Source organism: Coenobita brevimanus, chromosome 39, assembly GCF_032717465.1.
Source record: "Coenobita brevimanus isolate Jiangsu-jjx chromosome 39, ASM3271746v2, whole genome shotgun sequence".
NCBI classification, from domain to species: domain Eukaryota; kingdom Metazoa; phylum Arthropoda; class Malacostraca; order Decapoda; family Coenobitidae; genus Coenobita; species Coenobita brevimanus.
In genome coordinates, this window is record NC_136992.1 from 15533141 (window position 1) to 15550159 (window position 17019).

Below are 17019 nucleotides of genomic sequence, written 5' to 3' on the forward strand. Positions count from 1 at the left end.
AAGGCAACACAGTGCTTGCCTATTGTGGCAGGCATCGTAAACGTTTGAATCAGAGGTCAAAGTAGAAGCTAGAGTTGGATTCCTTGACAATTTAGATTGTGGTGTGAGACAGGATTCTGAGACTACGTGAAAGAATTTTGTTTGATCTCTGAGTAAATATGATTGAGAATAAATATGGCTATATGTTGGTGGCACCTTATCGGAGACTCGTATTTGACATCGACGTGAATATAATTGTCGTATGACGTAAGTTGATAAGGTTAGGTTACATACAATTTGATTTCTAAATGAATGCGATAATAAACGGATGATACAACTGTGTGTTGTTAAGGTCATATCAGTGACTCGTATTTGACCCCTAGATAAATATGACTGTAATGTGTCGCAGCTTGATAAGGCCATGTCAGAGACTTGTTTTTGGTTCTTGAATAAAAGCGACTGTGAAGAAATATAATTAAGTGTTGAGAAGACCACGCCAGAGACACGTATTTGACCCCTTGATAAATGTAACTGTGATGCGATGCAGGTATTTCTCTCGCGATGGTTTCCTGTCAGCTTGTAAATACTCTCCTCAAGTCGGCTGAGGTAAAAGGGATCCTGAAAGCTGTAGATATATGCAAGTTGGATTGATTTTTCACGGTCTTTCTGGCACAGGACGATATGTGAAGATCGTAAGTGAGTCTTCAGATGGCTTATATGACAGAACTGGAAGGACTTATTTACAGCTGAGGATTTTAGGTAAGAGTTCAGGATGCGTAAATGAGTGAACTGGCGCGATTTATTTACCCATGATGATTTTAACGGAATTTCCAGGTCGTTTACTTGAGAAAACTGGTGGGGTTTATTTACAGTTCTTGAGATAAGTATTTTAAGGACACTTCGGTAATCAACTCCTTCCATATTTTCGTGAGTGTGGTGGCGTGGGGCACTTAGAGATACGTGGTTACTCAGGTCGATTATATAGAGGAACTGAGGGGATGTAGTCTGTGTTTTCGTAATGACAATCTCTGTACTGAACCTGGCGTCCAGCCCAGGGTGGCTTTGGTAATCGGCAGTCTCTCTCTTCTCCTGAATGTGGTTGCTTGAGATGGTACTTAGAGATTTTAAGTATCTGAAGTGACTGTTCTTACCACTTATATAAGATATATGGCTGAGTTTTGTAGCTATTTTTATAATATCGGCGTCTATTCTGAACCTATGATCTGCTTCAATGTGACTTTGGCAATCATCAGTTTTCTTCTGCTCGCGAGTGTGATGGTTTGGGATGATACCTTGAAACATCATGTGGGTGTTTAGGTTACTTGAATGAGAGAATTTACAGGGCTTAATTTCTGCTTTTGTTATACTTACCCCTGTTTGGAATCTTTGTCTCATGAGGTTCCTTTGATAATCTGTTGTTTCCTTATTCTGAGCATGGTGGCACGGGATGATTGGTGAGAAGTCTAAGTGAGTGTTCAGGTCACTTATATCAAAGGACTGGCCAGGTCTGGTTGCTGTTTCTGTTATATCAGGCTCTTTCCGGAATCTTGCCTCTAGTTCTGGGAAGCCTTGATAATCAGGTGTGGCCTTACTGCAGCGAGTCTGATAATGGTGGCAAAGGTGCTTATTTCTCAGCAGATTATTCCCGTAACTGAGGTGACGGAGCTTTTTCCTCAGCTGATAACAGTGGTCGTTGATCTTACCGGTACCTCTCGGCCGATAGTAGATGCTGTTTCTGGGCCGATAATAGACGGTGTTCAGGCAAAAGAGTGGGTCCACCAATTGATAATGGGAGCCTCTCAGCCGATGATGGGCCTGAGCGTTCCCCTGACGATGGTTCCGCAGGTGGAGCACGTGTCTCTGGGTCTGGCACAGGTGGAACAGAGGTGGAGGTGGGAGCAGGGCTGGAACACCACTGCTACTCGCTCCTTCCCACACATGCGACACAGAAGGCGACCTTCCTCCACCTCTACTTGACGTCTTAGGGCCTCCACTGCACGGAAGAGGAAGAAATGTATGTTTAATAGACAGATATATAAACAGATAGATAAACAGATAGATAGATAGATTGATAGGTAAACAAATAGAAGACAGGCAGAATAATCCTGCTTGCTTCTTCCCACACACACAGAACAATAGGCGGCTTTTCTCCATCTCTACATGACGTCTTAGAGCTCCCAGTGCATAGTAGAAAAAGAGGAGTTTGTTGAATAGATAGTTAGATAGATTGATTGATAGACCGGGTGACAGACAGAGAGATAGAAATGGAGACAGATAAACAGACAGACAGTTAAACAGCTAGATAGGTACGCGGATAAATAGACAGAACTATCATGTTTCTTCCCATACATACGAATCTTCATCTTTATCATCCTACCACAACATCCCTCTATGGTAAACGAAATTCGTAGGATCTAGAAATAAATAAATAAAAGGAGGAGACTATCAACAAAACCGTCAGTGAAAAATGAAAAAAAAAAAAAAATTCATTTATCAAAGTGGCCATTGCACAAGCTCTATACCCTTCAATCCGATGATGCATTTATGTTTCATTCTTGCTATCTTCAGACTTTTTTTTATTAATGTTGGGGCGGCTCTCCAGTAGTGAAGAAGTTAATGAAGGCTTTATCTAATCCCTCCAGTTAGAAAAAATACATATCCTACAGTGAACACAATCGTTTGGAGCTAGTAGAGTTAAGACACAAAATACGTCTTGTTGGAAGGACATCTGTAATCTGGTGTATGGATTATTTTTTAAATTATGTTTTCCCTTCCCCTCTTTATCTGCTGTAAAATAAAAAGCCAAGAACGAATTACACAACCCATTGAGACAGTTCCAAGAAAATATGTTATCCTCAGAACACGCCTGATAAGATTGTGCTTGCGTCATTCAAGTGCACTCCGATAATACCCAGCTCTTAACCCCTTCACTGCCAGGGCGTCTGTGTTTGTTTTGTTCTAGCTGCCTCCAGATAATTTTTCTTTAACTTAGGGCGGGATGTCTCGTAGTTAAGGAGTTAGAAGCTGTCATTAACACATTCAGTGTGATGGCAGAATTTCTCTCCACACAAACATTCATGCATCATTTAATCTCGAAAGTCCTGGCATCACTTCAAAGGTGTAGCCCTTTGCATATCATCTGAGTCAAACCGTCTACTATTAAATCCTTGTCATGGGCTCCTTCGTAGTTAATTCGTCCAACCCCCTCGATCCCTTGTCACTTCCAGAGTGTCATTTCCACACCTTGCTTTTTTTTTTTTTTTTTTTTCTCACTCATTTATCCTGTCCATTCACTTTCTTTTCTACCACACTTCCTTCCATCTTCAGATTCATTCGTACATATACCCTTTTCAGTCCCCTAAAAGTACCCTATCAACATTCATTGTTTCCTCATGACCCTCCCATCTACACACACTCTTTTCTAATAATTAATAACATTATAATCGTATCATATCGTAACATTTATAAAGGCTCCAACATGCTTGCATGTGTCGGCCTTGGTCACCGAATGGCGGCTCTCCACGCTGCCCAATCTCTGGCAGCCTCCCTATTCAGTCTCTTATCCCATTTTGTGACCTCATCCCACGTCTTATTCGGTTTGCTACTCGCAGTCCTACTCCTGCCGTTCACACATTCTGCACCCATTTGTCACCCTCCATTGTCTCAACATGCCCAAACCACCTCGTTCCATCCCTCCTTATCACACCATCAATACATTTCAGGCCCCAGCCTTCCTCTCAAATCTTCACTCCCCCCCCCCCCGGCCTCTCATTCAAGGACGCACCTCATCATTGTCAGTTCTGTGAGCCTACGAATATCCTCCTCCTTTAATAATAATAATAATAATAATAATAATAATAATAATAATAATAAAGCTGTGCTGACCTTCTTGTAGTAACTTTTCGTGGTCCGAGGTGTTGCTTGGATTGAGTCTGTCTTGTATGGCGGTGGCGGGACAAAAATGCTGGGGTGTTTCCACTTGGGCCTGGGGGTGTGACGGCTGCCTCTCACTCTCATCCTGTAGAGCAACACAGAGGTCGTAATATTAACTACATATTCCTAAGTACAATATCTCTTTCCTAGCGACACACTATTATATTTTCACTTTGGGAGAGATCTCGGACGGAAGGGGCTTGACCCAGTTAACTACTAATCATTATTCTTAACAAGTGTATTTGTTATGGTACTAATTCGTTAACCCTTTCAGTGCTTTAGACTAACTCTGGCATGCAATTTTGGCCAACAGCAGGCTATTTATTCAACTGAGGGAAGCTCCACGTGGCCAAAGAGTTAATAGAAATTTTTATGGAGTCCATGATTACTGCAGATACTTGAAAACTTCAGCCTGTAAGTCTGTGATGTTGCTGCAGTGACTGTTAACAATCTTGGCTTCTGTGACTCAGCCTCAGAATAAAATCGTCTGGCGTTAACTGCAATAGAACACTAGAGTTGCCAGGACCACGATAGGATTATTTCGCTAGAACTTTCTGACGAGTGAGATTTTTTAGGTGAATTTAGAATAAGTATTTCCTGTAAGCCAAGAAACCATTAACAAACCTGGGTGGTAACCATATAACCAAACCATACTTGCTCCCTACGTGTCAACAAGTGGGTTGGTGGAGGGTTAGTTCCCCTCCCCGTAAAACAAATAACTGAAAAGTCCAATGGCCACCCCTTACGGGATTATGGCGTCTGGCAATAGATAGACAGAACAGTATTTTGCTGACCTGGCTTGGGAACTGAGCACCGTCGTGGCAGAGGGCGGCCATCTTCTTGCGCTGGTCCTCCTCGTAGTCAAACACCAGCTCCAGTGCGTCGGTCACCGTGCGGCAAAGGACGCCTCGCTCCTCCAGACGCCGCTTCACCGCCTCCCTCACTGACGTGCGAGACAGACCCATGGCGACCAGACGCTGTAGGGTTGAGGGAGAGTGTTATCATCAGCATCAGGAGCATTGTTAGCGACATTATCAACGCCTTGGTCACAAGCAGTGTTATGGAAACTTTTATGATTATATTATTATTGTTATTATTATTATTATTATTATTATTATTAATTATTGTTATTATTATTATTATTATTATTATTATTAATTATTGTTATTATTATTATTATTATTATTATTATTGTTATTATCATTGTTATTATTATTATTATAGGGACCTAGTTGCTTCCATTGGAAAGTAAGATCATGATGATCATCGTGATTATGATCTAAGTCCATATTACTTTGCAACATTTATTTATTAATCTATTTATCTCTCTCTGGCTATCTTTCTCTCTGTATCTATCTATCTCTAGTATATACTGTATAAGTGCTCGTGGGCCCTTCGGGCCCTCTCGCACTTGCTCCTGCGGAGGGCTCTTCCGCTATGCTCTCACTTTCTCGTGCTTCTCACTCGTTTCCTCGCGCTTCGCGCGCTCTTTGCGATCATTTCAGGTAATCCGAGTCACGTTTATGTGCTGTTCTAGTCTAACGTTGTCACTCAGCTGCCCAAAACACACACACACACACACACACACACACACGGCTACTGCTATGGTATTTTATATATATATATATATATATATATATATATATATATATATATATATGTGGTAGGTGGGGCCGCTCACCATCCACTCACTCAATGGAGTGCTGCCATCGGGTGTCTATCCTTTCCTCTCCTCCACCCTTCTTTCCTTCTATCCACCTCTGTCTTTCCTTCATTCTTTCCTCGTCCTTCTGCCTACGGGTGACATTACACTCCCTCTTCTGTCTTTCTTTCCTTCATTCTTTCCTCTTCCTTCTGCCTGTGGGTGACTCTACACTGAGTGACAAGCCAAATGGTTTCCTGTACACCAGGAAACCATTTACTATGCTGGGTGGTAACCATGTAACCAAAATTTGGCGCCTGGTGGTTTAGTGGGTAATTATTGCACTCCAGTCGGATTGAGCCGGTGAAGGTTTATATCCAAGGAATGGTTGGGGTTGACTGCTCATGTAATGCCACTCAGGGATGAGTGAGGCTGGTCACTCTCATCTTAAATGTCGGGACCAACTGCCTAGCCCCGGGCTCCTAAGCTCCTCATGGGGCAATGTAGGACTGGATGATGATGATGATGATGATATACTGTATATATATATATATATATATATATATATATATATATATATATATACTGTATATATAAAGAGAGAGAGAGAGAGAGAGAGAGAGAGAGAGAGAGAGAGAGAGAGAGAGAGAGAGAGAGAGAGAGAGAGAGAGAGAGAGAGAGAGAGAGAGAGAGAGAGGAGAGGGGGGGAGGGGTAATAATCCACTGACCTGGGCCACAGGATGATGTAACAACAGTTCTGCCTCGTTCTCGGTAAGAGTGAGGGGTCGGGAGGGCACGGTGGGGAGGCAGGTGTCCCTCACACGAGGGGCTCCGGCGGCCTCCCCACGCTTCACTCTCACGTAGGGGCAGAAGGGGTAGAAGTAGGCGTGGTCTTCCAGCGGGTCATCGCCCAGACGCCATCCAAACAAACCCCCGCCGCAGTGGAAGCATTGCACCCAGTCAGCCAGACCCGTGGAGAAGAACCCAGCCTCCACCAGGGCCTCTGCACCCACGCCCACATCCTTTGGCCAGCGGGTGTAGGTGGCCAGGCGGCTGGAGGGAGTGGCTAGGTGTGGGAAGGCCAGCTGGCCAACACTCCCACCTACTCGAGTCGCGTCTGTAACACGAACATTTTACGAATTTATTACCATGAGAGAAAATATGATCTACACTCTCAACACTAACTATGTCTAAATATGCCATCTCTCCATCATGAACTGTGAATAAAAATTAACAGTAGAAGATTGTGCTATTGTTTAAGTCTGCCACTAAGCCACGAGAAATTAGCTTCAAATGAACGAAATTTCCTGCCTAGTTAAAGTAGACGACCTATAATGGAAAATATCTTGAGGAATGTGTTTGCATGTACTGACCCGTCTGGTAGGCTGGTGTGGGCACGTGCGGCCGTGTGGAGGCAACCTTGAAGGCGTGGTAGTGGTTCAGGAGAGTGTACAGCTGCGAGGCGGCGTCCTGTGACAAAGCATGCATACATCATCTTAGCCATGTTTTTTTTTCTTGTTTTTTAAACATTCTCAGTGGTAGTTTATTATTTTCTATTTTTTTTTACTTTAATATATAGCCAAAATTAATTATGAAGTGTCTGACAGTTGTATATGTTATAATAAAAGTACAAAAGTAAACAATTTTATGCATGACTGAAGTTATGGAATGTTTCCATTTTTCACACACACACACACACACACACATATATATATATATATATATATATATATATATATATACTCTTAGGTCTCCACAACAGTCGCTAGAGCCTCGTGTCCCTACGCCTTGCCTGGTACAGTACTGTATGTCATCATAGACATTCTCTCTTTCTTTCTCTCTCTCTCTCTCTCTCTCTCCCACACACACACACACAGCTATCAGTAAGGGATGCGATGCCTCCCCGTTTTTTAGCTAGAGTCCCTGTGCACCAAACTGTCTGTGCACACCACCATACCTGAGCGTCAGTCGGCGGGAGGGGGACGTTGCCGGTGGCCACGCCGGTCACAAACGGGCATCTTGGGAAGTGTTTGCGGTGCTCCAACTCAGGTTGGTCTCCGGGGTCCCAGTAGCCCACGATCCCCTGGCAGAACGCGCACTGCACGTGGTCCTTTGTGCGGAGGTAGAAGAATCCCGCCCGTGCCAGCTGGTCCACGTCTATGTAGGGGATGGTCCAGCTGGTGAAGGTTTGGCGGCGGACAGATTCCAGGAGCAGAGCCGATTGCCAGTGGAATCGACGCTCGCCACGAACCTCCATTGCTGCACGGACAAGAACGGGTTAATTTAGTTCATTCATCATCTTAATAGGCATCATTCTAACCCTATTATATAGTCATTATAATTATTGCCGGAGCAGAGTCGTTGTCAATGGAACCGATGCTCGCCATGAACGTGAACTGCTGCACAAGAAGGACAGCCAGAATTAGGCCATTCCTTATAATAACTATGAGCTTCATTATCACAGTACCGTACGTCATTATCATCATCATTCAAGGGAGCTAATAGTCAGTGGAACAGACACTCGCCACGAACCTCCATTGCTTCAAGGACAAGAGGGAATTAAATTTAGCTCGTTCATCACAATAACTATTCTAACCCTAGTACATTGGCATAATTAATATCCCTCATGTAACAAACGCAACTGCCACTGCACTGATGCTCAACACGAACTTCAGTTGCTGTCATGGCAGGTGGGGTAACGTTTATTTAATTCTTCATCGTTTTCTTTTCTCTCGTCAGTACCATCATCTTAACATTATTTCGTTGTCTTCATCATTTTAGCCCTGTTTTTACACTAATAAAAGGGGTGGGTATGATAAAAAAATGTACTCCTCCTCCTCATTCTCCTCCTCCTCGTCATCATCAATAATATTATCATTCTTGCTCACTTTTCCACTAATAAATGAGGAAGGCAGACTTGAAAATCATCATCATCAATCATCATCATTTGCCACAGACGAATGACATGACCAAATGAAAGAAAAGCCTTCGGGAGGCGACTGCTAATCGCTCGCCAGAATATGTCGTTGGCCAAGTCCAAGATTTTGGCTATATCTTGATACCGTGAAGGTTTCATGTTGATAGCTGAAGCGGTTCATGAAATATAATGGTGCTAAAGGCGGGCGATAAAAACTAGTTGACCTTTGGCAGCCATTTTGCTGATCTTGAGCTTGACCCCGACTGCCCATTTTTGAACTCAGCCAAGATTTTGGCCATATCTTGATACCCTGAAGGTTTCATGTTGGTAGTTCAAGTGGTTCATGAGATATAATGGGAACACACACACACACACACACACACACACACACACACACTCAACATGTGAGGGAAACCACCAGAAAAGGAGGACTTGATGTACCTTCAATGCTAGATCTAATATTTACTAGGAAAGAAAATGATATTGACAGTTTAATATATCACCCTCCACTCGGCAAAAGTGATCATGCAGTACTAAATTATAACTTCAGGATAGCATATGACATAGTAAACAGCAATGACAGTTACAAAAAGAGCCTAAACTATAAAAAGGGAAATTATCAAGACCTAAAGAAGTATTTCTTAGAAGTTGATTGGGAAAATGAGCTTAGAGGACAAGATTTAAATGCTGTATATAAAAAATTCTGTGAATTTTATGAAATAGGAGTCCAGAAGTACATCCCACAGCACAAAGAAGCAGATAAGAAAATACAGAAATGGTTCAATACAGAATGTAAAAAATCAAAAGAAAGAAGAGATTTGTTGTGGAATAGATACAGAAGACATAATAGTGAAAGGGCGTATAATAATTACAAATAGGAAAGAAACGATTATACAAGAATAAAGAGGGACGCCCAAAAACAGTTTGAGGAGGATATAATAAATAAAAGTAGTGATCAACCAAAGCTGTTTTACAACTATATCAGAAGCAAAACCAAAGTAAAAGATATAATACAATCAATTACGGACGAGGGAATCACTTATACACAAGAGAAGGATATTTGTGAAGCACTAGATAAGAATTTCCAATTAGTTTTTACAGAAGAAAAAAATTTTGAGAGGGACTATGTGGAACATGCATGTCAACACATACTACCAGATATACAAATTGCAGAAAAAGTAATACAGGAGGAGTTAAGTAGATTAGACAGAGGAAAAGCAAGTGGTCCTGATGAAATTTCATGTTGGGTACTACGAGAATGTGCAAAGGAGTTAAGTAAACCATTATTTTTAATTTTCAAGAAATCCTTGAGTCACGGTAAACTACCTGATATTTGGAAGAAAGCAAATATTGTCCCCTTATTCAAGAAAGGAAATAGACAAAATCCATTCAACTACCAACCAGTATCACTGACCAATGTTGTAAGCAAGGTATTAGAAAAGCTTGGGTAAACCATCTAGAAGAACACAGTATGATAACAGAAAGACAGTTTGGTTTCAGAAAAGGAAAATCACGTGTTACTAATCTGTTGAGCTACTATGACAGAGTAACAAACACAATACAGGAAAGGGAAGGATGGGTGGACAGTATCTATTTAGATTTCAAGATAGCTTTTGACACAGTACCACACCAAAGACTTTTATGGAAACTGTACCATCAAGGAGGAATTCGAGGCAAACTGTTTTGTTGGATGCAAGACTTTCTCATAAAAAGAGAAATGAGAACAGTACTAAGAGGAAACTACTCATCATGGAAAGAAGTGACTAGTGGAGTACCACAGGGTTCAGTGCTGGCACCAATCATGTTTTTAGTGTATATAAATGATATAAACAGTAACACTGGAAATGAGAGCTATCTGAATACGTTTGCAGATGATGCAAAAATACAAAGGAGAATTACTAACACAGACTCTTGTAAAGAGCTACAAGAAGAATTAAATAAACTTCACGAATGGAGTAGTACATGGCAAATGGAATTCAATGTGGAAAGTGTCATGTAATCAAGTTTGGTAAAAGTGGAAAAAGACCTGATTGGGATTATAAGTTAGGAAATAAAACCCTATACACATCAGAAAGAGAGAAAGACCTAGGTGTGATCATCAATAACAGACTATCTCCGGCTGACCACATCAGCGAGAAGGTACGGAACATGTATACACTGCTTGCAAATATGAGAATAGCATTCACATACATAAATGAAGACATGCTAAGAAGGATAATAACATCATTCATTAGACCAACCCTGGAATATGCATCAGTAGTCTGGAGTCCTCATCTCAAAAAGCACATAGACAAGATTGAAAAAGTTCAAAAGGCCGCTACAAGATGGATACCAAGCTTAAGGGACCTAAGCTACGAAGAAAGGCTAAATAAACTGAATCTACCAACACTACAGGAGCGAAGGAAAAGAGGTGACATGATAATGCTATATAAGTGCATATCAGGGAAGGAGAAAATAGACATAAATGATTACTTAACACATGAAGAAGCATCAGCAACAGGACACTGCAAAAAACTGCATAAGAAGAGAGGTGATAAAGACGTAAGGAAATTCAGTTTCCCAAACAGAGCAATTGACCAATGGAATTCACTACCGAATGAAATAGTGTGTGCCAAAACAATTCACAAATTTAAGGATATGTACGATAAATATGGTTTAAGACACGGGACAGTACGAGCTTGACTCATTCCTGTAAAGATACAATTAGGTAAGAACAATTAGGTAAGAACACACACTCACACACACAGAGAACCAAAACGAAAGAATGCGCTGAGTCATCTGAGGTTTGTTTAGACTACAACAACACGGGGATTGTGAGTACATACTCTGCACTTTTAGTATTGCAAAATGGATACATACTTTAGTAAAGCAAATTTGGAAAAGAAAAGGGATAAAGGTAAAAAGCAAAATGATGATTTCTACCAAGAACTGGTTGAAGTGGAGACTCACAATAGGCTGGTTGAACGTGTAAACAAACTAGAAATGGCTTTCAAAAATGAAATTGATGAAATAAAGAAGCAGATGCACTTGCAAAAGGAAGAAATAGAAAAACTAGGAAGGGAGGCCAACAAGAAAGACACAACCATCAGTGAACTGACAGTGGAATTGAGTACACTTAGGAAGAAAATGAGTGAAATGGCAAGTAGAGTAGTCAATCATGAGAGGGTTTTGGAAGAGTTCAAAAATGACACAGAGACAATTAGGCAAATAAGCAATCTTATAGACCAGAGCAGTGATACTGAGGAGAAGATAACACAGGTGAATGAAGCTGTGCAAAGCTACAAAAATGATGTGGAAACCACGTATGTTGAAATGGTGAAAGTAAAGAAAGACTTAGAAACAAGGGTGGAAGAAAAAAGCATTAAAAAGGAAGTGAAAAGAATAATCCAAAACAATCCAAAGTTAGTCAGAGATTCAGAAGATATAAACAAATCTATAGTAATCACTGGTATAGAAGAGGAAGAAGTAAAAAACAAGATCACAAGGGACAAAAAGGAGATGGCAAATGTAATGAGCTTACTGAAAGAAGTATCAGAGGAAATCTGTAGTAAAGACATAGAGGAACACAAAAGGTTAGGGAAATATGAGAAAAGCAAGACAAGACCTCTAAAGGTGACTTTCCAGAGTGTAAACACTGTGGAAGAGATAAGAAAAAAGGCAAAGAATCTTATGGAAAAAGAGGAGTTCAAAAATGTATGGATAAAAAGATGCCTAACACAAGAGGAACTGGAATTACTGAGAGAAAAGGAAGGAAGCAAAAACAAAAAATGAGGGAAGATCAGAAGAGGAGAAGAAGAACTTTTTTTTTTCACAAAGTAATAGGATTGCAGGTACGAAAGTGGTACACAAACAGGATGGAATAAAAAGGAGGAAGGTAGTAGAACCATGTCATGACAAGTATTTGATGTACTCAAATGTGGATGGAATGGTATCTAAATTACTAGAGATGAATGATTATGTCAGAGAAAATGAACCACAAATAATATGCCTAACTGAAACAAAATTAACACCAAAGATATCCAATGACATACTAAACTTAGAGGAATACAATATTTGGAGAAGAGACAAATTCAAAAAAAGGAGGAGGAATTATAATATTAACTAAGAAAAATCTAAAAGTCAATGAAATAAAACTAGATATACCATCACAAGTAGAACTGATTGCAGTAGAGATCAACACATCTGAAGGTAAAGTAATTGTAGCCAATTTGTACATGCCACCCAGATCAAACACATGGGAAAGAGATGAATATGAGGACCTGGCAGAGAGTACAATTCAGAGTTTGAGATCATTGCTACATAAAATGGAAGAGAAATCAGAAAGAATTATACTAACTGGGGATTTCAATACAAATATAAATTGGAATACTCTAGATATAATTAGCCAAGAAAGCTGTTGGGACCAAAAGCTCCTGGATCTCGTACAAGAGTTCTTCCTAACGCAACATGTGAGGGAAACCACCAGAAAAAGAGGACTTGATGTACCTTCAGTGCTAGATCTAATATTTACTAGGCAAGAAAATGATATTGACAGTTTAATATATCACCCTCCACTCGGCAAAAGCGATCATGCAGTACTAAATTATAACTTCAGGATAGCATATGACATAGTAAACAGCAATGACAGTTACAAAAAGAGCCTAAACTATAAAAAGGGAAATTATCAAGACCTAAAGAAGTATTTCTTAGAAGTTGATTGGGAAAATGAGCTTAGAAGACAAGATTTAAATGCTGTATATAAAAAATTCTGTGAATTTTATGAAACAGTAGTCCAGAAGTACATCCCACAGCACAAAGAAGCAGATAAGAAAATACAGAAATGGTTCAATACAGAATGTAAAAAATCAAAAGAAAGAAGAGATTTGTTGTGGAATAGATACAGAAGACATAACAGTGAAAGGGCGTATAATAATTACAAACAGGCAAGATACGATTATACAAGAATAAGGAGGGAAGCCCAAAAACAATTTGAGGAGGATATAATAAATAAAAGTAGTGATCAACCAAAGCTGTTTTACAGCTATATCAGAAGCAAAACCAAAGTAAAAGATATAATACAATCCATTACGGACGAGGGAATCACTTATACACAAGAGAAAGATATTTGTGAAGCACTAAATAAGAATTTCCAATTAGTTTTGACAGAAGAAAAAAATTTTGAGAGGGACTATGTGGAACATGCATGTCCACACATACTACCAGATATACAAATAGCAGAAAAAGTAATACAGGAGGAGTTAAGTAGATTAGACAGAGGAAAAGCAAGTGGTCCTGATGAAATTTCATGTTGGGTACTACGAGAATGTGCAAAGGAGTTAAGTAAACCATTATTTTTAATTTTCAAGAAATCCTTGAGTCAAGGTAAACTACCTGATATTTGGAAGAAAACAAATATTGTCCCCTTATTCAAGAAAGGAAATAGACAAAATCCACTCAACTACCGACCAGTATCACTGACCAGTGTTGTAAGCAAGGTATTAGAAAAGCTTATAAGAAAAGATTGGGTAAACCATCTAGAAGAACACAGTATGATAACAGAAAGACAGTTTGGTTTCAGAAAAGGAAAATCATGTGTTACTAATCTGTTGAGCTGCTATGACAGAGTAACAAACACAATACAGGAAAGGGAAGGATGGGTGGACAGTATCTATTTAGATTTCAAGAAAGCTTTTGACACAGTACCACACCAAAGACTTTTATGGAAACTGTACCATCAAGGAGGAATTCGAGGCAAACTGTTTTGTTGGATGCAAGACTTTCTCATAAAAAGAGAAATGAGAACAGTACTAAGAGGAAACTACTCATCATGGAAAGAAGTGACTAGTGGAGTACCACAGGGTTCAGTGCTGGCACCAATCATGTTTTTAGTGTATATAAATGATATAAACAGTAACACTGGAAATGAGAGCTATCTGAATATGTTTGCAGATGATGCAAAAATACAAAGGAGAATTACTAACACAGACTCTTGTAAAGAGCTACAAGAAGAATTAAATAAACTTCACGAATGGAGTAGTACATGGCAAATGGAATTCAATGTGGACAGGTGTCATGTAATCAAGTTTGGTAAAAGTAAAATACCTGACTGGGAATATAAGTTAGGAAATAAAACCCTATACACATCAGAAAGAGAGAAAGACCTAGGTGTGATCATCAATAACAGACTATCTCCGGCTGACCACATCAGCGAGAAGGTACGGAACATGTATACACTGCTTGCAAATATGAGAATAGCATTCACATACATAAATGAAGAATGCTAAGAAGGATAATAACATCATTCATTAGACCAACCCTGTAATATGCATGAGTAGTCTGGAGTCCTGATCTCAAAAAGCACATAGACAAGATTGAAAAAGTTCAAAGGGCCGCTACAAGATGGATACCAAGCTTAAAGGACCTAAGCTACGAAGAAAGACTAAATAAACTGAATCTACCAACACTACAGGAGTAAAGGAAAAGAGGTGACATGATAATGCTATATAAGTGCATATTAGGGAAGGAGAAAATAGACATAAATGATTACTTAACATATGGAGAAGCATCAGCAAGAGGACTCTGCAAAAAACTGCATAAGAAGAGAGGTAATAAAAGACGTAAGGAAATTCAGTTTCCCAAACAGAGCAATTGATCAATGGAATGCACTACCATATGATATAGTGTGTGCCATAACAATTCACAAATTTAAGGATACGTACGATAAATATGGTTTAAGACACGAGACAGTACGAGCTTGACTCATTCCTGTAAAGATACAATTAGGTAAGAACAATTAGGTAAGAACACACACACACACACACACACACACACACACACACACACACACACACACACACACACGCGCACACACACACACACACACACACACACACACACACACACACACACACCGACAGACACACAGAGGCAGGCAAAAACATTATCGCTCTGTCTTCTGAAGGCGGACAACAAAAAACGAGAATAGCAAAACTGAGCGAACTATCAACACAGTGCCGCAGTGAAGAGAGCAACACAACCACTTCCTAATCAACCGAGCCTTGCACAATCTCGGGTGTTCTCCTCAGGCATTCTCAGACTCCTACAGTGCGATGACGTCTTTTTATAATTTTATTCTTGCCACAGACAGTCCCAAATGAACGAAATCATCTAATGGTACTTGACTTCGAATACAGTCATGAAGGATCTTGGTTTCCTCCAAAATGTGAATTCTCCACCTTGGTATGGCCATTTAGCTTGTTTTACGATGGCTGTACTATATATCACTGTTACGTAAATCGGACTTGTAAAATTACACTCGCTGATGTAAGATTGGTAAAAAACAACATGCTATCAGTATTTCACAGTTGAGCGTGGGATACATATTTTGAAACAATTATGATGTTCGAGTGGTAAAGAAGTGGACTGCTGATTGTGAAATCGCTCAAATGGATCCCTCTGGGGAAGGAAACAGTAACGTTTGGTATTAAAGGGGGGGGGGGGATCGTGTTTGCTACGTCTCGTGTCAGATAATCTCTCAGTACTTGTGTGCAAGCAGCCTCGTATTTCCTATTACACTGGAAGGGGAGTTTGTGCCTGGGATCTCCTTTCTCTGAATAACGTCCTCAGTGAGATCAAACAGCCTCAGTGTAGATTTCCCCACCTCATGCGAATCAAGTCACGCTCGGTTACGATCGTGACGATGGTTGATATATTCCCTGGTTTCTGGCAAGACCTATGTATTTTTTTTCCAGCTTACGAGGATGATTTATTCAGTATTCTTACACTAAACCTTCCCCTCGACCGAGGATCACTGAACGAGTCCAGGCCTCCACAAAGCAATTACTGGAGCACCACTGCAGCAGTTCTTGTTGTGGTGACGACACACAGACGGCATATGCGAGTGCTGTGTTGCACCAAACTCAACGCTTATGTTCTACACTCTCTGTATAAAGTATTCTTACTTATGCTGTTAATTACTATCAGAAGCACAGGACAATGAATCTTATAACACAGCAATGTCTGTCTAATTTCATTAAGTGTTGTCACTGAACGTACTGGTAACAATGTCTTTTGTTGATAGCACGTAATGGTCGTTAACCTTTCCACTTCGATGTTCACATATCTGGTTAATTCTAGCTATTTCTAAACACTTTCATTCACCGTAGGAAGGACCCTCGTACTGAAAGGGTAAGAAAATCCTCCATTACGATTGTGGCCTGTGCATGTCAATCGTCAGAAGTCAATTCAGGGTAATGAAGGACCTAACAGATGTCGGCATAGCTGGTGTAAACGCTGCAGCAGGTAACTCACCTCTCTCGTTCTTTATGGCGTCCTGCAGCACTACTCCGTCATACTGAAGGCCAGACATGGTGTGTTGTGGCTGGCAGTGGTGTCTTGTGGTGTACAAAGGTGTGCTAAGACTGATCTGTTGAGGGTGGGTGATGTGTCTAGGAGTGGTGAAGCGCGCTTAGGAGTAATAGGATATAGTGTAGCTACGGCTTATGTGGCTAGGACTGATGTGGGGGGGCAAGAAGTGATTCTGGTGTTGCTAGGATCAGTATGGTGCGGT

The 17019-nt window shown here is 40.4% G+C and overlaps 1 protein-coding gene across 1 annotated transcript; it reads right to left on the bottom strand.

Annotated features, from left to right (window-relative positions):
• Positions 1–1778: 1778 nt before the first annotated feature.
• LOC145396750 (baculoviral IAP repeat-containing protein 7-like) lies at positions 1779–16818 on the bottom strand. The gene is made up of 7 exons (XM_080270034.1): positions 16761–16818; positions 7518–7813; positions 6928–7024; positions 6283–6671; positions 4659–4889; positions 3865–3979; positions 1779–1972 (listed from the first exon to the last, which is right to left on the bottom strand). The coding sequence occupies exons 1-7, from the start codon at positions 16816–16818 to the stop codon at positions 1779–1781; spliced, it is 1380 nt and encodes a 459-aa protein (XP_080126160.1).
• Between the last annotated feature and the right edge of the window lie 201 nt (positions 16819–17019).